General features: G+C 47.2%; 6 protein-coding genes across 6 annotated transcripts; 3 read left to right on the top strand and 3 right to left on the bottom strand.

The window, feature by feature from the left end:
* Nucleotides 1-1,785: 1,785 nt before the first annotated feature.
* PG986_005291 (uncharacterized protein) lies at nt 1,786-4,186 on the top strand (the record flags this gene model as incomplete). Its single annotated transcript, XM_066841513.1, has 2 exons — nt 1,786-2,420; nt 2,989-4,186. 2 exons carry the CDS (start codon nt 1,786-1,788, stop codon nt 4,184-4,186), a joined length of 1,833 nt encoding a protein of 610 aa, XP_066701375.1.
* Nucleotides 4,187-6,853: 2,667 nt separating this feature from the next.
* Nucleotides 6,854-7,558, bottom strand: PG986_005290 (uncharacterized protein; the record flags this gene model as incomplete). Its single annotated transcript, XM_066841512.1, has 1 exon — nt 6,854-7,558. One exon carries the CDS (start codon nt 7,556-7,558, stop codon nt 6,854-6,856), a length of 705 nt encoding a protein of 234 aa, XP_066701374.1.
* Nucleotides 7,559-9,488: 1,930 nt separating this feature from the next.
* PG986_005289 (uncharacterized protein) lies at nt 9,489-11,198 on the bottom strand (the record flags this gene model as incomplete). The annotated part of the gene is made up of 1 exon (XM_066841511.1): nt 9,489-11,198. One exon carries the CDS (start codon nt 11,196-11,198, stop codon nt 9,489-9,491), a length of 1,710 nt encoding a protein of 569 aa, XP_066701373.1.
* A 952-nt stretch (nt 11,199-12,150) lies between these two features.
* Nucleotides 12,151-14,456, top strand: PG986_005288 (uncharacterized protein; the record flags this gene model as incomplete). Its single annotated transcript, XM_066841510.1, has 3 exons — nt 12,151-12,246; nt 12,315-12,494; nt 12,552-14,456. 3 exons carry the CDS (start codon nt 12,151-12,153, stop codon nt 14,454-14,456), a joined length of 2,181 nt encoding a protein of 726 aa, XP_066701372.1.
* A 614-nt stretch (nt 14,457-15,070) lies between these two features.
* PG986_005287 (DnaJ domain-containing protein) lies at nt 15,071-15,903 on the bottom strand (the record flags this gene model as incomplete). Its single annotated transcript, XM_066841509.1, has 4 exons — nt 15,071-15,523; nt 15,579-15,615; nt 15,688-15,731; nt 15,808-15,903. 4 exons carry the CDS (start codon nt 15,901-15,903, stop codon nt 15,071-15,073), a joined length of 630 nt encoding a protein of 209 aa, XP_066701371.1.
* Nucleotides 15,904-22,163: 6,260 nt separating this feature from the next.
* PG986_005286 (ATP-dependent RNA helicase dbp10) lies at nt 22,164-24,982 on the top strand (the record flags this gene model as incomplete). Its single annotated transcript, XM_066841508.1, has 2 exons — nt 22,164-22,440; nt 22,509-24,982. 2 exons carry the CDS (start codon nt 22,164-22,166, stop codon nt 24,980-24,982), a joined length of 2,751 nt encoding a protein of 916 aa, XP_066701370.1.
* Nucleotides 24,983-25,416: the final 434 nt, after the last annotated feature.

Below are 25,416 nucleotides of genomic sequence, written 5' to 3'. Positions count from 1 at the left end.
AATTGATACGAACGACACGACATGACTTGACCGAGGTAGACTTGGGCCCGGTCTCGCTCGAGTGGATGAGGGACTTGGGGACTTGGGGACTTGGGAAATCTTGCACTGACTTTTCGGCGGACTGGCCCTGGCTTCCTCCACTGTGCTGGAGCGCCTGGCTGGCGCTGCGCATATCCCATCTAATTTAACGACGCTTGGACACTGGACAGTGGTTTACGGAGAATTTATGAACCAGGCCCGCAACCCTTTAACCTAGCAGGCATATCACGGCATAGCATTTCGCTCCCAGGATTGCCTCGAGGGCTAAGCCTGAACAATATGTCATCGACATATACTTTGTCATAATGTACCTCGACGCATTGCACATACCCATCTCCACTAGTGCGCTCCATTCTCGCTGCGGAAAAAAGCAATATCATTTCCAATCCGATTGCATCCTGGCTCTAAAAAGGGCAGGCAAGGTGCCTAAACGGCTCCTATCGAAGCTACCTGCACTGGCATTGCTTACCTCGTTTTCCCTCGCTTTCTACTGTCGCTCTAGCGCTCGTGGGGTGGTGACGGCGTGAGGGAGCGAGAGTGCGCCCTGGGTTGATTGACAGGACGAAGATGCACCCCCCCCAGTCAGCGTGTCCGGGATCGAGCCACACTTGTGCGCTCCAGTCCCGGTCCCAGTCCCAGTCCCAGTCCCAGTCCAGGTTCTAGTCGTTAGAGACACCCTTGTTCCCACACCATGCATTTCATCAACATCGACCCAGGTGTCATTCTTGGGAAGTACCCACAGGTGGGCTCCATGCCAGGCTTGTCCTGTCTCTTCGTCTGGTCTCTGCGCTTCCCTTTTCCCAATTAGAGCCGTGTAGGTAGGCTTGGATAGCTCACACCCAACCCAACCCCCTGCCCGGCCGCCCCCTCCAAAGCCAAAGGCCTTTTCCATGTTGATACCTCTCATCTGGCTGTTGTATTGTACGGCCAGCCCTCGAAGGTGAACCAGTAGGGGGTAGCCGTAGTGAGCAGGTACCTAGCCACCGGTGCATTGTACATCCAGAGGTATCGACCTACCGTTCACAGCTGTTCAGCGGATCTGGCGTCCGTGCAATGGTCTGGCGCCCCCATGAACCAATATCCTGGTCACTACATATTGGGCCAATCTCTAATGAGTTGCACAAAAACCTCCCACGATCCCACTTGGTTGATCGTTGCGAGAGACATTTGAGCTTCCTCCCATCTTTGTCCCTTACTGTTCAATGTCCTCGACGTGAACCGGCACCTCAGAGTAACCGTGCTGCTTCCCAAATCGGCTAATAAGCTCGTGCTGCCACATGAGTCGAGCACCGCATTGGATCTGCACCTTTCCGTCGCCTGTCCGCTCTCCAACATACTCACAACACTGCCGCATGCCGTACGACTTGACCCTCGAAAGTCTTGGTGGCCCAGAGTCTTGCCAAACCACTATCGTGCCCCACGAAAGAGTCGAATTCGCCCCTAAGACCTCGCCAGAAGTCACTTGTCCGGAGTTGCCTCCTAGCGACGGCACAAAGGTCGGATATCTTGCCTTGAACAGCACGCCTCGGCTGTCCTAGCTGGGACTTTAACCCATCAAGCCTCTGCACGAGCCCGCGGGCATCACTTCGCCTAACCCGTCCATATCGTGGAATGCGCATTGTCGGTTGACCTCGAGGATATCGGATTAGCAACGACCAAGGGCACCCGGCCACCTCCGTCTCAGCGCAGACGTCAGGAGCTCTCTGCCCTGCTTCTTGGACCCCTCCCAGGTTTCCGCCCGAATCCATGCAAAACCTAATTCATACTAGCGAGCAGACTCAAGACTCACTCGGCCAGCGCCGAGGTATATCCAATCTGGCGCGCTTCGCTCTCGACTTGAGTTGGGCCAGCGCAGCGACGGAGTGCCCTCTCGGTTCAAGGGCCTATCCTTCTCCGCCCATGTCAGGATCGCCGCCGCTCCCACCCAAGCCAAACTTGGAGGCCGGTGAACGCGGCCAAAGCAGTTTCCAATCCACCAGTCACGATGTGTTCCGCACAGGCTCGAGTGTACCTGGGATAGAGTACCGAGCACATTCACAGCAAGGGATCCAAAATTCCCAAGCACCGCTCCCACCACCCATGGCGAGTGGGATTCGAACATATTCTGGAGAAGCAACAGAGCGAGCCGCGTTCCCCTATCGACGCCCCGAAGAAACGATGGGAAGACCGATTTCCTACCATGGCCAGGCGGGCCCCATGGTCTCGCAGTCACAGTACCCATTACCGCCAGTCGCCGGGCATGTCTCGGGCCCTTCACCTTATTCCTTACCGACAAGGCCGCAGCCTCCGGAGAACCCGCCGTATACTTCGCCCAAGTCCCAAAGGAAAACAAAGGGACACGTTGCTTCGGCCTGTGTCCCTTGCAAAAGAGCCCATCTAAGGTATGTTGATTCGTTCCCCGAAGTTGAATATGCCTGAAACTGACTCTCGCAGATGTGACGGTACGTTGTGTTCAGATATTTCCTCTGTTTTGCCACGAATCAAGGGGATCCGTCTCGTGTACGAGGTGATGTTCAGGTTCCTCCGAATCAAGCACCTATGGAGTTCCAGAGCTCCAAGGGTTGTTATGGACCGCCAGTGATGATTTTCTGCGAATCAGAGGTGGACGGGAGCGCCAAAGCCTGGCGTCTTACATACGGGTTATGCATGCAAGCGCAACCTTGATATGGAGGCGTTGGTTTGCTAGGGTCAGGAGAAGCCTCTTGAAATTTGCCAAATTTGGGTAGCAGTAAGCCCTGGTGTTTGGAGCCAAGAAGCGTTTGCGATGTTGATTCGTTTTTTTTTTTTTTTTTTTTTTTTTTTTTTTTTGGAAGAAAGAAAAAATCAGCGCAAACCTGAGCAGTCTTGCGCACGTTGACACTTTGCACAACGGGTGCCCTCGTTACATGGCGAATCGGTCCTCTTCTGCCACTAGATCATTGCTGACTCTCGTTATCTAACAGCTCAAAGGCCTTGCTCACGATGCCTAAGCAATGGCAAGGAGGATGCTTGTGTAGACGTGCAACACAAAAAACGAGGTCGACCAAGGCTACGGGATGATCGGGAATCACGGTTCGACGCAGCCCGTTTTGGCAACCCCACGGAATCGAGTGTACGACGGCCAGTCTCGTTGTTTGCACCGGTCAGTGCCCCCGCGGTGCCTTACGACGACCCCCTCCGAAGAACACAGTCGTATAGAGTGTTGAAATCGCAACCGCCAGACCCGACTATACCGAGGTATCTTGACCGCGGCTCTGCCAGTGATGCCAATATCTACCCTCCGCCACTGACTATTGCACCACGGCCTTCGGAACCAGTCGCCTTTTTGACGGTCGATCTCGAGGTTGCCAGGGTGTCGAACACGTTCGTAGACGCTATCGGGGCTGGGTCAGCGCAGGCAATCCAGCGACGCCGACTGGAGGAACTCATTCTTCCCCAGGAACGAGAGCGAGTAATTGCTCTCCAACGCTCACTGCAGGACGAGCAAGCCAGGAAAGAACCGACTTATCTGCCACCTATCTTTGGTCGTCAAGAGGCAGATAGGGTATTCCAGGCCCTTCCGTTCGACCCTGAAACGATCTCCAGGTTCCCATTAGACCGGCAGGATACATTCTACTTCAAAACAGTAGAGGGCCAGCCCCGGCAATATCCCATCCGCTTCGGCCTCGTGAAGGAGGACTCCATATATTTTGTTGTCGTACTCCTTGTGACACAGTCCAGGTCTCTGTCGAATCCTTCGCCCTCCGCACAACAGAGAGATCTCCCTTATGCGTACCAGTCTCAGGCCTATACGCAACTGACGCCTGTGTCAGCGTCTTTCGATGCAAACAGACATCGGTGGGGCGAGCTGTTGGATTCTAGAGACTCTGGACACGGCGCCCGGCAACCAGTGACCCCAGCGTCCATCACCGCAGGGCCGAGTCCAGGCGTGAGCCCCAACATCCCCTCATATTCGCCATCCTCATCTGTTCGATCGGATCATCCATCAGGGCCATCATATCATATACCCCGAAGTGAACTGTCGATGCACCGACCCTCTCAGCAGCCAGGCTATCAGCTTCCACCGATACGAAGCCAAGCACAACCTGTGCACCAAGCAGACCCCCGGACAGGGCGGGTCGATATTGGCGGTTTACTTGATCAGCCGAGTGCCCCAAGGGGCTCATAGCATTCGGCGAAAGCCCCATCTATTGGAATGCCCCCTAGGTCGGGAACCCTCATCGTTATCACCTAGAAGCATCCAGAATAAGCAGCAACTCCCCGTGGCCGGCCAAGTTTGCCATTTGCTGCGTACGTGTACCATTATACGTTGGATACCCCATTCGTTGCGTTGGAGATACCATTGTCCATGATCAGCACGGCCTCCCATGACTTCCATTTTCCGAAGAATACTTCTAATTCATGACTCTCGGACTCGACCACGATATTTTCTTGCATTCGGTTGGCGTTTCGTTCTCTGGTTTTATCTTCTTTGTCCTGTGAGCATCGGTCGCTAGTTGAGGGTTTCTGGGATGTAATTGGAATTTTTGTTAATACGAGCGCGCCGCCTGCTCGACGGTTGCAGGAGCGGCATGTCGCTATCGCGGGGATCTCCCCCATTCTCATGGCCACATCTTTCACAGCCAGGATTGGATCGGGTGGTGGAAAGACTTCAGTCGCAAGAGGAGCCGCTGAATCCGGAGGCTACTGTTGACTTAACCGCGTTATTGGGCGGCATGCTGGAAGGCAGGCTGCGAAGGGTCGCACAGCGCGGGGTCCGCCGATTTCGTTGAAGGGCTTTTCCGGCACGAGTATGACTGCTCCATTGAGAAACTGAGGAAATGGGAGAGGCTCCCATGTAGCGGGATTTCCAGTGGCTTTTTGTCGCAGTTCGCATGCCCCACAGGCAGCGATGGGAGATAATCCGAAGCATGTACGATATTTGTAAAGATAGGAAGAAGAAGGATAGGAAGAGGAAACAAAACGAAACGAAACAAATCCCACGAGGTACCAAACATCGATCAAGAAACAAAAAGGTTTCTTCTTAATTTCCCGAGGCGGGCTGAAACTGGATCCGAGCTTATATTGAGTTGTAGTATCGAGTTGAAGTGTCTGGCTTGCTAACGGAAATGTGACGTGCTAGGGCAGGCGTTGTTGATCTATAACACCTGTGCTATTACACGGGGCCTGGTCGAGGCCGTCAACAATGGCCCAATCTGAGGGGCCAGGGGGTTACGGGGAAGGAAGTCGAGGAGTTAATTTTGGGGATGGCCAGGTGCGTAATTTCAAGCGGCAGTATAGCAATACGATTGGAAGAATACCTAGGTAGGAATGATAGAAGAAGCAAGCTTAAGTGCACAGGCATGCAAAGTGGCAAGTGATGATGGAGGACGGTAGCCAACAGCCTCCTCTTTTCCTGGGAAACAAACCACTTTCATCTTTACACATACACGCACATCCAGAGAGGCACAGAGGCACAGAGGCACAGGGCGACACACAGTATTGCCCACCGCACTATCATCCAATGTCGACGTATTTGATTTCAGGGTAGTAGCCGCGCGCAGACACACGGACACACAGACACACAGACACACAGACACACACCTCGCGCTCTTCCATTGGACTTGGAGGGGGCCAGTGGCAGGAGGCTTTTCCTGCTGCATACCGTCGGGAAATAAGATCGTGGATGTGGGCGGGACCCAAACGTTCCTCGCCAATGAGAAAATAACCCGACGCGGGAATGTCCAAAGTCTATCTACTACCACTGTGGCAGGTTTCTAGCATGTAACCCCAGGCCCCAGGCCGCCCAGGGCAGGGGGACACCGGCCAAGGAGTGGTGTGTGCCAACACTACCACTACCACCACTAGAGCCGTCGCCTTCACCGACCGACGTTTCGTTCCTAGCCGCTGGTTCTGGGCTGGTTTAGCGGGCGGGCGGGCACTTACTGCAGCCAGCCACGGTCAGTCACTCTCACAACGAATCTGGTGGAGGAGTCGCCGTCGCCCATATTTCTTCTCACTATGACCTGATTACGCAAACGATATATAGATCTTGATATACATACAAATGTCTATATTGAACGAAATAGGGCGCGTGCCGTGTGGTGGTATCGAAACAGGAAACGCAATTTGGCCAATGTTGCCAATGAGAAAGAATGAGAGGTGAGAAACGACCAGCCAAAGCGGGCTCGGGCAGACGACGGCCAGAACCTGGTGAGCCGTCACAGATGACAGGCCACAACGAACAGGCCCACGCCAGCAAAGCTGCAAGCTGCAACTGCAACTGCAAGCTGCCAGCCAGGTCCACCGTCCATGTCGTAGCCTGGATTGAGGATTGTTATCAAACCGACATGACCAGACATGACCCTGACCCAATACCTAGACCAATAGCAACTGCGCTCGCGGTTAACAGCACCAATTGCCCTGCCCAGGCCCCCCGAGTCCCCGACGGCAATCCCTGTTCCACCAACGCGGAATTGCGTCCCCGAATCGGCTGAAGAGGGAGAATGCTGATGCTACCTCGAGCGGCAGGGGATTTCGATAAAAGGTAAATCCAATTTCGTCAATATCCCTCCACGTGGTGCTGGCCTTGTTGCGTGCGCAAGAGACGGTAAGACAAATGGAAGCTGCACACTGACTGCGGAAATGATCAGCTCGAGGGGAGTCGCGGGTAGTGCAACCAAGCACAGTCCACCTCAACTCACATCCCGCCATCCTCAGATAAAACAACGCGAGAAGGAGCCGAAATCGGACCGCTAACTAAGAACACGCCAAGTATGACGTGGCAAGGAAAGAGAACGCAGCAAGAAAGAAGAAGGGGGAAAAGAAAACAATCATGCGCCAGGCCAATGCTGCTTTAGCTCAAGCCATCATCTCCCTTGCTTGGCGATGTCTTCTTGATCCTCTTTGCTGCGTGGTCGAGGTCCAAGCTCGTCCCCGCCGACTGACTATTGCCGCCCCGTCGCTGTACGGCGGCCACAGCGGAACTGCTTTCTGCCTGCTTCTGCTGCTTCTGCTGCTTCTGCTGCTTCTGCTGCTTCTGCTGCTTCTGCTGCTTCTGCTGCTTCTGCTGCTTCTGCTGCTTGGGCTTCAGCAAGTCGTCGATCTCCCTGGTCATCCTGTCGGGCTCCCGCGGGCTGTTGTCTTCGATGATTTCTTGAATCGCCCGCTTCTTCTTCTGGGGCCGGGTCTCGTACGGTAGAGGCGGCGGCGTCAAGCCCCGGAACTGGCCGTCGTCCCACTTCGGGGCGTCATCGCGGGCGCTCACGGGCTGTTGGTCGTCTGGAGCTGAATGATGAAGCTGGGCTTGACGGACTAGGGCGCGCGTCAACGGCCGTCTTGCTTGGGAACTCCGTGCCCTGTCTTGGAGCTCGTGGTCGGCGTGAGGGGTCCCACTGCGACTTCTGCGCTCACTCGAATTAGCAGATTCACCGGGGGAGATTGATGTCGAGCTTGGCTCAAGGTGGCCACCGTACTCCGATCCAACCGTCGCATTTGTCGAGAGGATCTCGTCTTCCTCAACCGCAGACTGGCTTAGGCTTCCGGATACCGATCGGGGCATAATGGAAGCTCTTCTGGCAACAAAACAATTCGGCGATGTATGATGTAGATGGCACACAAGATACCAGGTAAGTTACCCAGAGCTATTAAACCAGACTAATGGGAAAGACTGCCCCTATCGACCTGGCTTTATATAAGATGTGCAGAATACAGCTCCGTCCTCAAGCGGTGCCTGGCGCACCTGCGACACTATCATGCAAGTTATAGCATGTGCTGGTTGGTATCAACACTCGGGTCCTCCGTCACCTGGCTGCTCTATTTGTCTGTGCCTTGCTATTCCTTCCTGGTCCGTTGCATTCGAAGTTACCAGGCTAGCCACCTTGACGGAAGGTCTGTCCGCTGCTCTTCAACCGTTCACACTAAGTACCTAGTTCCGTACATGGCGCTTGTCAGCACAGCAGTGACCCTGGTCCGTCGTAGGTCAGCCCTTCCAGACTCAAGAGGGAGATGGAAGAAGCGAGAGGCCTAGCAGCATTTGGTCTGCTAAATTTACCGACCAGGTCAGGAAGGTAGTACGAGCTGGAGCGCGGCTGTCATGCACATAAGACTGCGCAAGCGCGGTGCATTGCATGCTTACTCTTGCTGGCAAGACTATTCTGCTTTCCGCACGTTTACGGGATACACGGGGTAGTTCTCGTAACACCCAGTCTCCCAGAACACAAGCGCTCAGCGGATTTCGCTCCCTAAAGTTGGAGGGAGTTCGGCAGCCGTCCAAGGCTAAGCCACCACCTCGAAATGCTGCAAGGGTATATAGCCGCCCCCAAAGAAGTCTGTGGCCTCCAGATGGCCATCGAACAACTTCTGACAGAGAGGCCATGCAACTGGATCACGGACAGTAGGCAGGCGGAGTGGCTTTTGATACGAGGCGCTGCTCTCCGTGTATCAAAGTCATTGGCAATGTCCGCAATTATTGCTAGTTATTTCAAATACAGGGGAACCCAACGGATCTACCATGTCGAACACATTGAGGTCCTGTTTATGTTACAGCATCTCGATAAAAAGCCCGATCTTCCAGGCCCGTGCAAGTATAACATGTGCTATAGTAGTAAGTGTACAAGAAAAGAGAAACCGAAAGACTATCGTATATACATGGTTTGCATTCGAGATTGAATGGAACATGTGACTCTTGCGCCAGTGTACAAGCCTGCGCGCTCAAGCCGGGTCAACCAGGAAGAAGCCGTTGCAGAAGACGGAGCAACAAAGCATTAACCCCAACCAACCAAGATTTCTGTACAACCGGTGCCCTGTTGTGCTACCCAGATGTTGGCGAGCTAACTGACTACAACCCCAAGGAAGTAATTTTGTTGTGTAACAGAGCAACAACACCAGCATTCGCTGCGCCGCTTCCAATAGAGAAATACTGTGCCGTAACACAGCCGATCCGACACTTTTGGGAACGTACTTACTGCTGACATGCGCACACACGATCACACCCACAACCCTGGGAAGAGAACCTCCTTGGATTTGCCAACCCCGGTCTTGTTAAGACGTGGGGGCCGGACTGAGATGGAGGCCTTCAGCCGGGTTCGTTGAACAAAGTCTGCACTTACGAGTTGCGTCGTAGCGCAAATAAAGACGTATAAGCAGGAAATATACAGGTTCTCTGTAGCCTAGGAGCTTGGCTTTAGCCGTGGATGCAGCAGGCCTGACCAAGGATGTATGTGATACATGATGCAGTTTCAAAGCCTCATCGTCCATGGCTTCGCCCATACTAATCTATCCGCAGTGAACTGGGATAAGGATAGATACAGACACTCCTCAGGAGACATTCCTCAATCAACATCTGATACTCATATAGTGCGACGAAGGGGTACGTGGAAGAACTTCGGAAGGAGACGGGAATATGGATGTCCATTCAGTGCTGGCTGACCATTCACTGACCACCATCTCTTTCAAAGCCAGTTCAGAGGATCGGACACCTTGGGCATCCCTCAGAACGCCCCAAGTACATCAGCCGCCAGCCCGAGCGCGGATTCGGCCAAACCCATGGCCATGGCGAGGTCGTCATAGTTCTTATCCATGCCGCCGGGGCCCAGCAGCCCCTTCTTGTGTACCTCCTGCTCCTCGCTGGGTGGCAAGACCTGGACGTTGGCGCGGCCATGGACGTCGTGCGACTCGCCCGCGCACGCCACGCGGATGGTCCACTCGAGCTGGTATGTCAGCGAGATGTTGTACGTGTCGAAGGAAGGGTAGAGGAAGCGGCCGAACGGGCGCTCGGTCGCCGCCGCGCCCAGCGTCGAGGTTCCCGTTTGCGATAGGCGGATGCCGAGGTGCGCGCCGAGATCGAAGGGCGCGCCCATGAAGAAATGGCCTTCCTCGCTGGGCGCGAAGTGGGAATAGTCCGGCATCGGCATGCCGGGGGCCCTCACGATGTTGTCGTCTACCGGTCGGAGCGAGAATTGGACACTGCTGTTACTACTGAGGCCCTCGGAGCTCGTGGCGACGATGTGCTTCTCGTCAGTGATTTTGGTAGAGAGCTCACTCGTTTTGTAGTCGGGTGGGGGCTCATCTCTGATGTTACCTCGCACTACAAGAGGGATCTTGAACTTGTGGTTTGCCTGCGAAGGTGCCAAGCGGATGGGATACTCGTGCTGGCGCTCTTCTTTATGATAACGTGTGAAATTGCCAGGGGTACGGATCCGAGTATTCGATTTCAGACTTAGCTCAATGGATACAAACTCCACAGAGGGTAGACGTGAGAGATTGCCGTCCGGGCAGATGGACGTGAGTTCGTCCTTTAGCTTGGGTACGACGTATATCTTGAATGGGACGGGGTCGGGATGCTCCAGTTGAATGACCGCCGGATAAACCACCTTGACGGCATAGGTGTACTTGGGCGTCTTGGAAGGGTTCCAGAACCTCCGCTGCCTCTCCCGAAACGTCATTTTTCTCTCCGCGTTCTCGGCGAGCAGCATTTCGGTCCGGAGGAGGCGGGTCGATTCGCGGATGCCGAATTGATAGTCGCCTCCTCCGATGGGCCGAGCCGTCGAGCGCTTGCGAATAAATAGGGGAAAGTGCGCCGTGATACTCTTGGCACCCGGACAGCCCAGACTGGCCTCCAGGACGTACTCGATGTACGCTTCGAACTTGCTCCCGGACCATCCCGACTTGGAGATGAAGTAATAGACCGATGGAAGATCATGCTTCGTCACATCATCCTGCGACGAGCTGAGGTAAAAGCCCTGCCGATGGCCGCCTCCTATTGTCGTCGTCGTCGTCTGCTGCTGGTGCTGCTGGGTGACGGTCTCGCTCTTCTCCCGGTCCCAATCGTCCCCGCGTGATGCAAAGCCCGGTTGCGACGTCTCGGGGATGGTGATGGCGAAGGGGAACCGCGCGGGCCCCGCCACGGTGCCCTGCGACGACACGACGTGCGACTGGTCGAACAGCACGGCGCGGCCGCGGTAGATCTCGGTCGAGTTGTTGCCCTTGCGCACGACCTTGGTCTTGGCGCGGCCGAACAGCCGGATGCGCACCTCGGTCGGCGGCGGCGGCGCGGCGTCGCCGCCTCCGGGCTTCTGCGGGAAAAAGGCCCGGCCGCAGCTCACGTGGCCTCGCACGGTGTCGCCGGGCGCGTAGACCGATTGGAAGTCAGTAAAGTCGATGCTCATGCCGGCTTGGCTTTTTGGCGCGTGGCGTGGCATGGTTGCGGAGGTCTTTGTTATTTTGGGGGGGGGCTCTATTTTTATGAGATGGTGACCCGGGGGAATTCCAACTTGAATGTAGTAATCCCGACCAAGTGCACCATTGATGTAGTAACAGCTCTCGGCAAGGGACGCATGAATAAGGCACAGAACTACACAGCCATCTACAGCCATTGGCCACGCGGCCCATCTGAGAATCACGAGACACTTACAACGTATGTAGGATGCGTCCAACTAATGTGCAAACCAATCAACATTGGGTACCACCGGGGTCTGCACTCGCATAGCATACTTGCCCATATTCATGAACCCATATTATTGATGGACAGGATCCTTGGGGCTACCTGAATAAGTATAGTATGTAGGCGCAGTTTCGCGCTGCGAAGGTGACCTCGAGCCGAAAATCGCTTCAGGAGCCGAAAGCCGTCCGCGGCCTGTCCCCTTGACGGCGAAAGCGCTGCTCCCAGCAATTTAGCTTGGACAGATGAAGTATTGCAAAGTACGTACGATATTACTGGCCGAGGAGAGCGCATCTTATAGACAATGCAACGCAAAGTGAGGTTGTTGGGAGTGACAGGCGTTGAAAGCTGGGCAGGCAGGCACCATCCAAAATGGCCAATGCTCAATTGGAGCACCTTCCGTCATGTGATTCTTCTTATTAATAATCGCCATATACATCTTGACATCTTGATTCCCTAACAACATCTTTCGCTCCAGGCCGCAGCAATCTCCAAATACAGTCGAATGAACGAGTAAACGACCAGATAATACTTGCGATTCGTCCAGCGCTCATGCCAAAGCCCTTGGCAGCCTGGGGATGATTGCGAAGGCTCTGTCTCATTGAAGGAACGATAGGGTTCACTGTCCAGCTTAGGCCACCACCATATAACTGCTCTCCCTCAGAGCAGTGCAGCGATCCTCATCTGTGACAGGGAACTTGCTAAATCCGAGAATGGACGAGGCCATGGATATAGATTCTCCCAGGGGGGTCAAAAGAAAAGCCGACGACGAGTCTTTGGTGGAAGAGGCAGGCCCGCGCCGAATCCAGGCAAGTACCTTGTTGAGTCACGCCCCCAGTCACTGTCCATTTAATTGACCAGTATCTCCCAACTCCAGGCACTGGATCAAGATGTCGTGAACAAGATCGCCGCAGGAGAAATCATTGTAGCTCCGGTTCATGCTTTGAAGGAGTTGATCGAAAACGCAGTTGATGCAGGCTCCACATCCCTCGAGGTTCTAGCCAAAGATGGTGGATTGAAACTCCTGCAAATCACCGACAATGGCCATGGCATCGACGTGAGTACTCCTTTTCCCCAGTCAATGTATTCTACCAAAACCTTACGATCTCCTCAGAAAGATGACATGTCCATACTCTGCGAAAGGTTCACGACCTCAAAATTGAAGAAATTCGAGGATCTGCACAGCATCAACACCTACGGCTTCCGAGGCGAGGCTCTGGCTAGTATAAGCCACATTGCGCATCTCACGGTCACTACAAAGACCAAGGCCTCCAACTGCGCATGGCGGGCCAAGTACGACGGCGGAAAGCTGGCACCGGCCAAACCAGGCCAATCTGCGGACCCTAAGCCAACGGCAGGGAGGAACGGCACTCAGATCACGGTGGAAGACCTCTTCTACAACGTGCCAACTCGGCGGAGGGCTTTTAGATCCCCCTCTGACGAGTATAACAAGATTATCGACATGGTGGGACGGTACTCAATCCACTGCCAAGGAGTCGCCTTTTCTTGTAAGAAACATGGCGATTCTGGGACATCTATTGCTATCCAGGCAGCTGCCACTACGATGGACCGCATTCGCCAAATCCATGGAAGCAGTGTAGCGAACGAGTTGATCGAGTACGCGGCCGCCGATGATCGGTATGGATTCAGCGCCAAGGGATGGGCGACTAACGCGAACTACCATATCAAGAAGACAACCCTGCTTATTTTTATTAATAACCGAGCGGTCGAATCCTCCAATATCAAGAAGGCTATAGAGCAGACATACTCGACCTTCTTGCCCAAGAACGGACACCCCTTTGTCTACCTCAGTCTTGAAATCGACCCTCAGCGCGTAGACGTCAACGTGCATCCCACCAAGCGGGAAGTGAACTTCCTCAACGAGGACGAGATCATCCAGGCAATCTGCGAGAACATCCGGGACAAGTTGGCCGCTGTCGATACAAGCCGTACCTTCATGACACAGTCCCTGCTACCTGGGACTATTGGAACCTCGAGCACACCACAGCCTGGTCCTAGCAGCTCCTCGGCGAAGACGCCCACTGCTAAAGGCAAGACACCAGTACGGCCCTACGAGAACAATCTCATACGCACAGATTCTTCGATGCGTAAGATCACCAGCATGTTCCCAACTGCCAGCAAAGAGGGAGCATTTGGGATGCCAGATGATATGGACACGGAGCCAGAGTATCAACTCACAGATCGCGAGCCGATCACCTGCCGCTTGACTAGTGTGCGTGAGCTGCGCACAGCTGTCAGGGATGATATGCATCATGGCCTGACGGAAATATTCGCCAGTCACACCTTTGTTGGTATAGTTGACGAGCGGAGACGACTGGCTGCCATGCAGGGTGGCGTCAAGCTTTACCTCGTGGATTATGGACGTGCTTGTCTCGAATACTTCTATCAAGTCGGTCTCACAGACTTTGGGAACTTTGGCACTATCAAGTTCCAGCCGGCCCTTGACCTGCGCGAGGTTCTGTCTATTGCTGCCGAACATGAAAAAGCAACAGCAGCTGATGGAGAACTTGCCGACGACGACGATTTCAATGTTGAGGAAGTCGTCGAAATGGTAGCAGATCAATTAATTGAGCGACGCGAGATGCTACAGGAGTACTTCAGACTTGAGATTTCCCCAGCTGGCGAATTGATCAGTGTCCCGCTTCTGTGCAAAGGATACACGCCGCCCATGGCAAAGCTCCCCCAATTTCTACTTCGACTCGGCCCCCATGTGGACTGGACAGACGAGCAAGGCTGCTTCGAAGGCTTCCTTCGTGAGCTGGCGCGCTTCTATGTGCCCGAGCAGTTGCCGTCAATGCCGGGCAACACAGAGCAACTGGAGGCGGAGGACATTCCCGAGGAGCTCAAGGTTAGACGAGCGCATGTTAGACGGGCAGTCGAGCACGTGTTTTTCCCAGCGTTCAAGGCAAGACTGGTGGCTACGAAGTCGTTGATGAATGGTGGCGTGCTAGAACTGGCCGATTTGAAGGGACTTTACAGGGTATTTGAGAGATGTTGAAGACATCCGAGAAGAGCGGGACAACACGATGGACCGACGAAAGATACCCTGGAGTTGGAGTTTGGCATTGCTTTGCCACCCACTATTTGTATTCGATTTTGACACGAGCTACTACGGCATATTGATCAAAGGCGCATACGTACTGTACATGTGGATGGCTGTATTATGATAAGGACATAGCTTCATGATAACATACACACAAGATCTCTCTGTGTATCAAATCAAGGTAGCTCTCCAATATGATAAAGAATTCATGAGGCTCATGATGGAACTTACCTTTACGGTTATCTCATGGCGTTTCCCAGTTCTCAGAGGCAGCCTATGGGGGTTGCTGGTTGCCTCGTAGTCTTGGCAACGCGTTAAAGGGGTAGATCTGTAGTTAGGGGGCGAATATCCTCTAATGGAGTTAGGTTCGAAAAGACGCATTCGGTTCTATTAATGAACTCACAGCGTAAAGCCAGAAGGGAAACCAGTGTCATGCCGCTAACGCCGACCGTATCGTATCCTCGTTGCTCTCCCAGGAGACCCTGCTAGTCGCTGAAAATAAGTAAATGTCTGTGAGCAGAGCACCCCCACAAACGTGTCCCAAGAGCTTTGCTTCTTCATCAGTCTCTTCATCCGATAGGCTTGACCTTCTTCTTCTTCTTGCCGGGCTCCCCCGAGCTGCTGCTGCCCCCTTTGCCCTTCTGGAACTGACGCCAGCTGGAGATGCGCTGGTCGCGGGTGGCCTCCCAGTCCTGGTCGTGCTGGCGCTTGCGCTTGCGCTCGTCGATCTCCTCCTCCTGGCGGCGCTGCTCGCGGCCCTCCTCCTGCATCTGGGCCTTGACCTGGCGGCGGCGGCGCTGCTCGTTGTCGATGAGGACCTCGCGGGTCTTGACGCGCCAGTCGCGGGCGAAGGCGTCGGTGCGCAGCTCGGGCGAGTCGACGGTCCACTTGTTCTCGCGCATCAGCAGCATGCGCGCGTCGGCGATGGCCTCGTCGAGGCGCTCGCGGTGCTTCTCGTCCATGAGCTCCGTCTGCGCCTTCTTGAGCCGGTCGAAGGCGTCGGGCGCCTGCGGGTTCTTGGTCTTGTCCGGATGGATCAGCAGCGACTTCTTGCGGTACGTCATCTTGATGTCGGACTCCGGGCACGCCCGGGTTCAGGTCTAGGACGGCATAGCTGTGGGGAAAAGGTGTTAGTGGTGGTTCTTTCTGGGCACTGGGAGGTGAGTGCGATTGGGAGAGTACGTACGCATCGAGGCGGAAGGCTTTGAGAATGCGGTCAATTTCGGCATCCTGCGGAGGTGAGACTTAGCCGTGGACGTTCGTGGAATGCCTGGTGCGAGAAGAGGGCAACGGGGTGTGGCCTTACCTTCTCAAACTCCTTGGCCTCGGAGGCGAGCGCATCAAGCGCATCGATATCCTCCTTCTCCATCAACTTCGGGTCCGACGGAATCTCAGCTGCCATTCTGACCAGTGTTTTCAGTTCGAGGCAGAGATGGGCGTCAGAGGTAACGAGCGTTACGGTAGATCTATGCGTGACGACAATACCGAGTCTAAGAGTGTTGCGACCGACGTCAAGAGAGCTAGGTGCTAGAGGCCTAGCACCTAGGATACTAATAATAAGTACTTACTTAGGCCTTAATCGGTTAGCTGTTTATTAATAATAATAAGTATAGTTTATTGTATAATTATATGTTAGTGTGCGTTATATATTAAAAGAATAAGGTTTAAATAATTTAACTTATTTTAAGTGTAATTTTAAGCTATTTAGCTTAAAAAATTAAACCTTTTATATTTTTACTATTATTATTTATTATTATTTATTATATAACCCTTTTATATTAAAATAATATTTTAAATTATTATATAGAATCGAAAAAGAGTTAACGTAATCCACGGTCGAATTAAACACACAGTCGAATTAAACACTCGAAATCGTATAAAAAAACCCGTCCGTACGTAACCGTGCATTTCAATGAATTTTTATTTAAATTAAACCGGGGTTTAAAATTTATATTCGATATAAAATATATAATAATATACGATTTTTATTCTTTTTTTAAATATATTCAAGCTTATAAACTAAAATACGCTAAAATAACCCCTGTAAATTTAAATATTTAAAATTTATTTTTAAATAAAATAATTATAAAAAGTTTAAAAATATAATATTATTATATGCTTTATAAAAAGTTTAATTTTTAAAACCCGGTTTAATTTAAATAAAGGTTCATTAAAATGCACGGTTACGCACGGACGGTTTTTTTATACGATTTCGAGTGTTTAATTCGACTGTGTGTTTAATTCGACCGTGGATTACGTTATAAAGTAACGGTAATTAATATTTAAAGGATAAGCTCGACGATTTATTACTTAATAAGGTAATAATTAAAAGTTTTAACGGTATAAACTATAAATATACCGAAAAAGACGATGCTTTTAATAGTGTAATAAACTTAGCCGATATTATTATTATTTAATTACCGCGCCGGCGCTTTATTTAAATAAGAGATAAGATTAATAAGCCCTTAAGTAATAATACTAAACTTTTTATTAAAGCTTAAAGGAAGTAATTAAAAAGGTAAGTGTAATAAAGTCGTTTATTAATAACCCGTGATATTAAAAACTTTTTAATTAAGTAATTCGTAATATATTACCGGTAAAGCTTATTTTATATCTATAAGAAAGCTAAGATAAATAAAGCTTTTTAAACGATTTTATTATTAATTAAGCATCGCTTCGGTTAATATATTTAGTTTATTAATAAAATTAAAAATAAGTTTAATACTTTAAGACGAAGGTATAAAATATAGTAAGCGTTAATATAGTTCGGTTAAAGCATTAATAATTAAAGGGTTATATATTTTAACGACGATATTTAAAAATAACTTTAAATAAACTTCCCGTAAAACATTAAATAGGTTAAAATTAAGCCCTTCGGCGATAATATTAATTTATTTAATAAGGTATTTAAGAGAGAGGGTAACGTTAATAATTTTATTATATTAATTAATAAAGAAAGTGATTTACTTAAAAAGCTACTTTTAAAAGAGGGTAATACTAAGTTAATTAATAGAAATACCGTTTAAATTATATAAGATAATAATAATAAACTTAATATAAGGGGTAATAAAACCGTTAACTTTTTACCGAACTTTCGCTTAAAAGCTAGTAGAGATTTTATTTATTTAAGTAATAGTATAAAGTTAATAGCTTATATAATCGCGCGAAAAGCTAGTGTTAATAATATCGATTAAACCGTTACCTTTATTAAGTAGCATTTAAGCTTATATAGTAACGATAAAGTATTTATAATTAAAAGGGTGGTAAATAACCTTAATCTTAATATTACTCTATAAAAAATAATTATAAAAGCCGAGATAATAAGCTTTTTACTTAAGAGAAGGTTAAAAACGCTAAGTTCTCTTTAAAAAGGCTAGAAAACGTTAAAAAAGATTAAATTAATAAAAGAAAGGTTAAAAAGGTATAATTAATGCGCTCGCTTAATTATTATTAATATTAATCGATTAAAATTAACGTTAATATATTAAAATTAACGTTAGTATATTAAAATTAGCTTAAATTAGTTAATTATTTAATTTTACTAGTTTTAAGTCCTATTCTAATTTATTATTAATATATTCGTTTTTACCTTTTAAAATTAATATCTTTAATAATATTAATAATAATAACTTCTTTTTTATATACGCGTAATAGATTTATTTTACTTTTTTCACGTGCATTACGTTAAACCGATAAAAAATAATAATTTTTAACCTTTTTTAGCCGGAAAACCGACTTACGTTAATTAATTATTACTATAAAAGTTATAAGGGTTTATAATAGTGGTTAATTTTTATAATAAAGCCGTAGGTATATTTAATAGTTTAGATTTACTTATTTTCCTACTTAAAAAGAGCCTATTATTAATACTTAATATATACGTAGTTTTAAGTAGAAAGTTATAATTATTTAATTATTTACCCCTCGCTCTTTATTTCTATATTTTATATATATAAGCCTCTTAACTTTTTATAACGATTTACCGATATATTTTAATTAATTATATACCTTTAAGCTTTTCGTAACGTTATTAAGTTTATTATAGCTTATCGCGTTATTAATCGGTTAATCGATCCTTTTTATCGATAACGTGATTTACTACTACGCGACGTATATTACTTAGCGACGCACCTTAATTTAATTCCAATATAATTAAACTTTAACGCGTAATACTTTTATAACTATAATACTTAATTAATTTTAAAAAAATCGAATAGTTTTAATAATTTAAACGATACGAAACGGACCGAATTAAATAAATTAAAGAATAATAATAAAAGTTTATAATATACCCGAATTAATTTTACGCTATTAAATTTACGGCCGAACTTTAAAACGCGAAATTTAATCGAAACGATATAAAATAAATTTAATTAAAAAAGAAGTATTTTATAAATATATAATTAATTTAAATATTCGAAGGATACCTCCCGATTTCGTTAGTATAAAAAATATAGTTAATCTTTTTACTGTATTACGCGACGGCGACCGCGTTAATAAACACTAGGTTAAGCGTTTTATTAACCGTAACCCGGACTTAGAAATTAAAATAAATCGTCGGTACGATTATTAAAAGGCTTTTTATAAAAATTTTAAAATTATTTCTACTTAGTTTACGTTAATTACGAATATAAAAGCGAAATACGGGATCGTTAACGAAAATATTTAAAATTTCGACGAAACCGGCTTTATAATAAATATAATCGGGTTAATACTCGTTATAATACGTATCGAATAACGTAAAAAAACGAAATCGATTTAACCTAGTAATCGGGAATAAATAACGGCGATTAAATATATTAATTTATAAGGTTAATATATTTCGCCGTTTTTAATCGTTTAAAATTAATATTACCTCGTAAACTAATCCCGTGAAACCGATTTACCGGGCGACTAAATAATTAAGCCGATTTTTAATAATTAAATTAATAACGAAATAGGTTTAAATTAAATTAAACACTTTAATAAATATATTAAATCGTAAACGAAAAGTCGCTACCGCCTCTTAATTTTCAACGGCCACGAGAGCTATATTTCGGCCGAATTCGAAATATACTACTAAAATAATAATATTATCACTATTAATATACCTCCCTATTTATTATACTTATTTTAACCTCTTAATATAATACTTTATTCGCTTTTAAAACGTACTTATTTAAAAAAATCAAGCTATTTATTAAGGCTTCTATAAACTATATTATTAAGCTCGAGTTTTTTATCGCTTTTAAAGCCGCGTATTTTACTATTTTTATAAAAATTAATATTAAATTTAGATTTAGCGTATCTAGTTTAATACTTTATAACTTTAACGAAGTAATTAATAAGCTAAATATATATCTCCGGATACCTACACTTAACTTATCCCGTTTAAAAACGGCTAATACCTATAACCCTTAAACGTTATCTAACCCTTAATAAATAATTAAGCATTTTATTTATATTAAAAAAAGGGTGTTTACCTATTAAAAAAGCTCTCTAACGCCGATTTTAAATACAATAAACTAAATAACGAAGAATATAACTAAAATAGCTTATAAAATAACTTTTATATATAATAAAATATATATATTAAAGAAAACTAGTTTAACACTTTTTAAACGCCGGAGAGCTAAAAAATCGCGAGTTTAACTTAAAAAAGCCCTTATTATTAAAGAATTTTAATAACTATAAGACGAAAAAGTAAAAAAGAAACATTTAATACTTAATAAAAATAAAAATAAGGGTTTATCGAAACAAAGGGCGACCGGTAAAAAGCGCTATAATATTTATAATAAAATAGGTTATAATACGTAAATGTATAAAAAGGATATAAAATTAAGCGAAGAATCGGATAGCGAGTAATTTTAATTAATTTTAAACGTTATAATTAAATTAATTTATATAAAAAGGTCGAGAAATAGAAAAAATGCATCGCTAAATAATATACGTCGCGTAGTAATAAACCACGTTAACCTTTTTTTCGTTATATTAAATAAAGTTATAAAGGCTATATATTATATATATAACCTTAATTTAAGTGCGAAGGCTATATTTTAATATAGAATACCGGATTATTTCTTACTTCTTTTTAATATATTAAGGATTTATTTAACGATAATCCTTATATTATTTTATTATAGGTTATATAATTTCTTTAAGGTTTACGGCCCTTATTAATTATCGCGCTATTTTTATAGGTGGTACTATATACCGTAATATAACTAGATAATACTTATTTACTTATTAAACTTAGCGTTTATTAAGTAAAACCGGTTACTCGGTATAATAAACCCATTCGCCTTAATATAATTTAATAAAGTTAAATCGTATATAAAGCTTTTATACCGGTAAGTATAAAATTAAAAGTACTGTTTATTCGTATAATAATAAATACGTTTTATTAAATCCTTTTTTTTCTATTACGCTATAAACGTTAATAATGCTTAAGGATAAAGGTAAATATAAGGGTTCTATTAATAATATCGATATACTTATTAAAGTATCGCCTCTTTTAATTTAGTTTAATCTCCGGTAAAATATAGCCTTTATTAAGTAATTACACGAAGGCTTTAAATAATTTCACTATTACCGGTAATATTTAATGGAAGGTTTTAAAGATTAAGTTTTAAAATACTTTAAATTTATTTACCGTTATTTATTAAGTGCCGTTATAAGTTATAATTTAGAGAAATATTATTACTTTTATTTCGATCGGCTCGTTTTAAGAGCTTATTAAACCGGTATTCTCGAGCTACTTTACGAGTTTCTTAAAGGTTACCTTTTTTATTTAAAATATATTTAGAAATATGTATTTAAGTAATTCGAGTAGCTTTACTGTTTTTTTTCGAGCTTTTACAGGGCCTTTTAAATAGATTATACGTTAATTAGTAATAGGTCGGTATTTTTAATCGGCTCGATAATATATACTTTTAAGTAAAGTGAAAGTAATAATAATAACTATATTAAAGGTTACTTTTTTATTTAAAGAACCTTTTATTATTAATACTTACGAATTTATATAAGAATTATATATAAATATATAAGTATTTAAAGCATTTAAACTTTATACTTTAATATAATTATTAAAATTAATTAAAAGTCTCGAGTTTATATATTTTTAAAAGGTAAAGTTTTACGCACGTTATTTATTTTAATTAACTTAAAGTTTATTATTAATAAAGTATATTACTTACGTTATATAACTTTATTAAAAACTTTAATATATATTTCTTATATTAAATTAGGCTTAGTTTTTTATAAAGACTTTAACGCTAAGGCGTGGCTCTATCTATACACTCCTAATGGCTTAATAGGAAAGATCAAACGGCTAACCGATCAGGGCCTTAGTTACTTTACTTAACCTACGGATACTGGTACCAACCAACCAACCCTCAGGTGGGCTGGCTAGCACTTGCACTGTTCTGGGTCGGTCCCGCTCCAATCAGTCGACTGCTTATCGCCCTCGATAAGATGGCCGGCAGGGGTCTGGCAGGGTTGGATCCACTAAAAAAATCCAGCGGGACAGAGCAGAGAGAAAGCTGCAAAGTGCTTTACTTCCAGCGGCCGAGGATTATTCACGGCCTCAGCGAAAAACACATATGGTACGCTTCGACGTCCTTGTTTTTCTAGCCACTCTCTTATAAAACACTACTTTAGGGGTCAAAACGACGTCTCGCCACAATGCGTTCAAGGCGCGCCGTCTCTCCGGCCGCGTCCGAGAACGAGGTCGACATTCTCGATTCGCTCTATACCGACGATGGCGGGCGGACCGATGCGCAGGATGGCATGGCCTTTGATGCCGAAGATATCTTCGGAGGTGGTGCCAGGGGAGGCCAGGGCTACGATGACGACGACGGCGACGAGGCTTTCATTGCTTTAACACAAGCCGCATCCTTTCGCAAAACCGGAAACTTGAAGGGCAAGTCGGTCAAGAAGGGCGGCGGTTTCCAAGCAATGGGTAAGTCGACATTTCCCCGAATGCCGCTGATGCGTCTTGTGATGCCATGAGAAGCTGACCGTGCCTAGGCCTGAATGCCAATCTGCTACGAGCTATCACCCGCAAAGGTTTCTCCGTGCCCACGCCGATCCAGCGAAAAGCGATCCCTTTAATTCTCGAGAGGAAAGATCTGGTTGGCATGGCTAGGACAGGTTCCGGAAAGACTGCTGCTTTCGTCATCCCTATGATCGAGAGGCTCAGAGCTCATAGCGCAACCATTGGATCCAGGGGTTTGATCTTGTCGCCTTCGAGAGAACTGGCCATCCAGACGCTCAAGGTTGTCAAGGAGTTCAGCAAGGGCACTGACCTGAAGTGCGTTCTCTTGGTGGGTGGTGACAGTCTGGAGGAGCAGTTCGGTTCCATGACATCGAATCCGGATATCGTCATTGCCACGCCTGGTCGTTTCCTCCATCTCAAGGTTGAGATGGGTCTTAGCCTCAGCTCAATCCAGTACGTGGTATTCGATGAAGCCGATAGACTCTTCGAAATGGGTTTCGCAGCTCAGCTCACCGAAATTCTGCACGCGCTGCCCCCGTCGAGACAAAGTCTGCTCTTTTCTGCAACACTTCCGGCATCATTGGTCGAGTTTGCTCGTGCAGGTCTGCAAGACCCTAGTCTCGTTCGATTAGACGCCGAGACCAAGGTGTCGCCTGACCTCGAGAGCGCCTTTTTCAGCGTGAAGAGTGCCGAGAAGGAAGGAGCACTGCTACACGTGCTGTATGACCTAATCAAGATGCCTCTGGGTCTGCCCGAGGGCGTTCAGCCAGAGACCGACCGGTTTTCCAAAAAGAGAAAGCGACCAGATAAGTCAAGAGGAAAAGAAAAGCCCACGGAGCACTCCACCATCATTTTCGCCGCAACGAAGCATCACGTCGAATACCTGGCCACATTATTGAAGGAAGCTGGCTTTGCCGTATCCTACGTCTACGGTTCGCTTGACCAAACAGCCCGAATGGAGCAGGTTGAAAATTTCCGCCGAGGACGATCGAACATCCTAGTTGTCACGGATGTTGCAGCACGTGGTATTGATATCCCCATTCTGGCAAATGTCATCAACTACGATTTCCCTCCTCAACCGAAAGTATTCGTCCACAGAGTCGGTCGTACTGCTCGTGCCGGACAAAGGGGTTGGAGTTACAGCATCGTAAGGGACACGGATGTTCCGTACCTGATTGATCTACAACTTTTCCTCGCCAAGAGGCTGGTGCTAGGCCGGGAGGTGGAAGCACCAAACTATGCCGCAGACGTCGTCGTGGGGGCGCCCATGCGATCAAAGGTGGAAGCTAATGTGGAGTGGCAGACCAAGCTGTTGGGCGATAACGAAGACTTGGCAAACCTGAAGCGCGTTTCTGAGAAGGCCGAGAAGCTCTACCTGCGAACACGTAACTCTGCGTCGAGCCAGAGTGCCAAACGCGCTCGGGATGTCGTCGCGAGTAAGGGCTGGACTCAGCTGCACCCGGTTTTTGGCGGTGAAACTGGTGATATGGAGCAGAAGCGAGCGGAAATGCTTGCGAAACTTAGTAGTTACAGGCCGACAGAGACCATTTTCGAATCAAAGATGATGAATGGGAAGGGTCTTAAGAATGATGCTGCAGACATTATGGCGAACATGAGGCAGAAGATCAAACTGAAGCCTCTCGACAAGCTAGGTAAAGCCGATGTGGACGAGGACGAGGACGAGGAAATGGTCGACGACGACAAACCATTCGGTGATGAGGACGAATTCGATGATGAAGACGACGAGGTGGTTATCGAGGGTGAATCTGACGATGACGACGGCCTTGAAGTAACCGTTGCAAACAACGAGACGGCGAGCAAGAAGTCCAAGAACAAGAACTCGACGCCTGCCTCCTTCCAAGATCCAGAAGTTTTCATGACATATGAGCCGCGTACCTTCAACGCTACCGAGGAGCGCGGCTACGGCGTGCACTCTGGCGGCAACACGACGTCAACTTCCTTCGTCGAGTCGGCCCGCGACGCCACCATGGACCTGAACAACGACGAAGGCGGCAAGTCGTTCGGCGTACCCACGCGCTCCAAGATGCGCTGGGACCAGAAGTCGCGCAAGTACGTGGCCCGCGACAACGACGAGGACGGTTCCAAGGGCGCCCGCATGGTCCGCGGCGAGTCCGGCGTCAAGATCGCCGCCTCCTTCAAGAGCGGCCGCTTCGACCGCTGGAAGAAGGACCAGCGCATCGGCAAGATGCCGCGCGTCGGCGACTTCGAGAAGAACAACGGCGGTGCTCCTTCGCCCTTTGCCTCTACCGGTCCTCGGTATAAGCATAAGATGGAGAAGGCGCCCAAGGAGGCCGACAAGTTCCGTGACGATTACCATGAGCGCAAGAAGCGCGTCGACGAGGCCAAGGAGAAGCGCATCGGCCGCTTCAAGGAGGGCGTCGGTATCAACAGGAACGAGATGAAGAGCACGGAGGATGTGCGCAAGTCGCGAAAGCTGGCGGAGAGACGGCGTGCCAAGAATGCCCGGCCTACCCACAGGAAATAGGGGAGCTCATTGGGCGGGGCGCTGTAGATGGCTTCAGAAGCTCAGCATTAGATATAGATAGGTTTAACAAAATCATCAGTTCATTGGTCAAACTCAATAGTTTCTGCGTGTTGGCTCTTCATATGGAAAACAGGGTCATGATGCCACTTATTCGTAGTTTGCTTCAGTTGCCTTTTGTTTCGAATGGTTATGTAAAGTCTAAACCAAGGCCGGACCCAGTGCGAGCTGCAAGGAGGGATGTTGATCTGAAGGCAAAAAGGGGTAAAAAAGGGGAGAAGGGGGACCACTCCTAGACGAAACCAGGCTTCTGCTCTCACAAACAAGCAAACTCTGCCATTTCACTGCGTAATACTTATCGTGTAGCAATTCTGGATTTCTTAAATTTTACTTGTTATTGATTTGGGTGAATAAGTAGATACGTCATCTATCTCCGC

Source organism: Apiospora aurea, assembly GCF_038362705.1.
Source record: "Apiospora aurea strain CBS 24483 chromosome Unknown utg000004l_segment0_segment0, whole genome shotgun sequence".
Classification (NCBI taxonomy): domain Eukaryota; kingdom Fungi; phylum Ascomycota; class Sordariomycetes; order Amphisphaeriales; family Apiosporaceae; genus Apiospora; species Apiospora aurea.
This window is presented reverse-complemented; position numbering and strand designations above follow the sequence as displayed.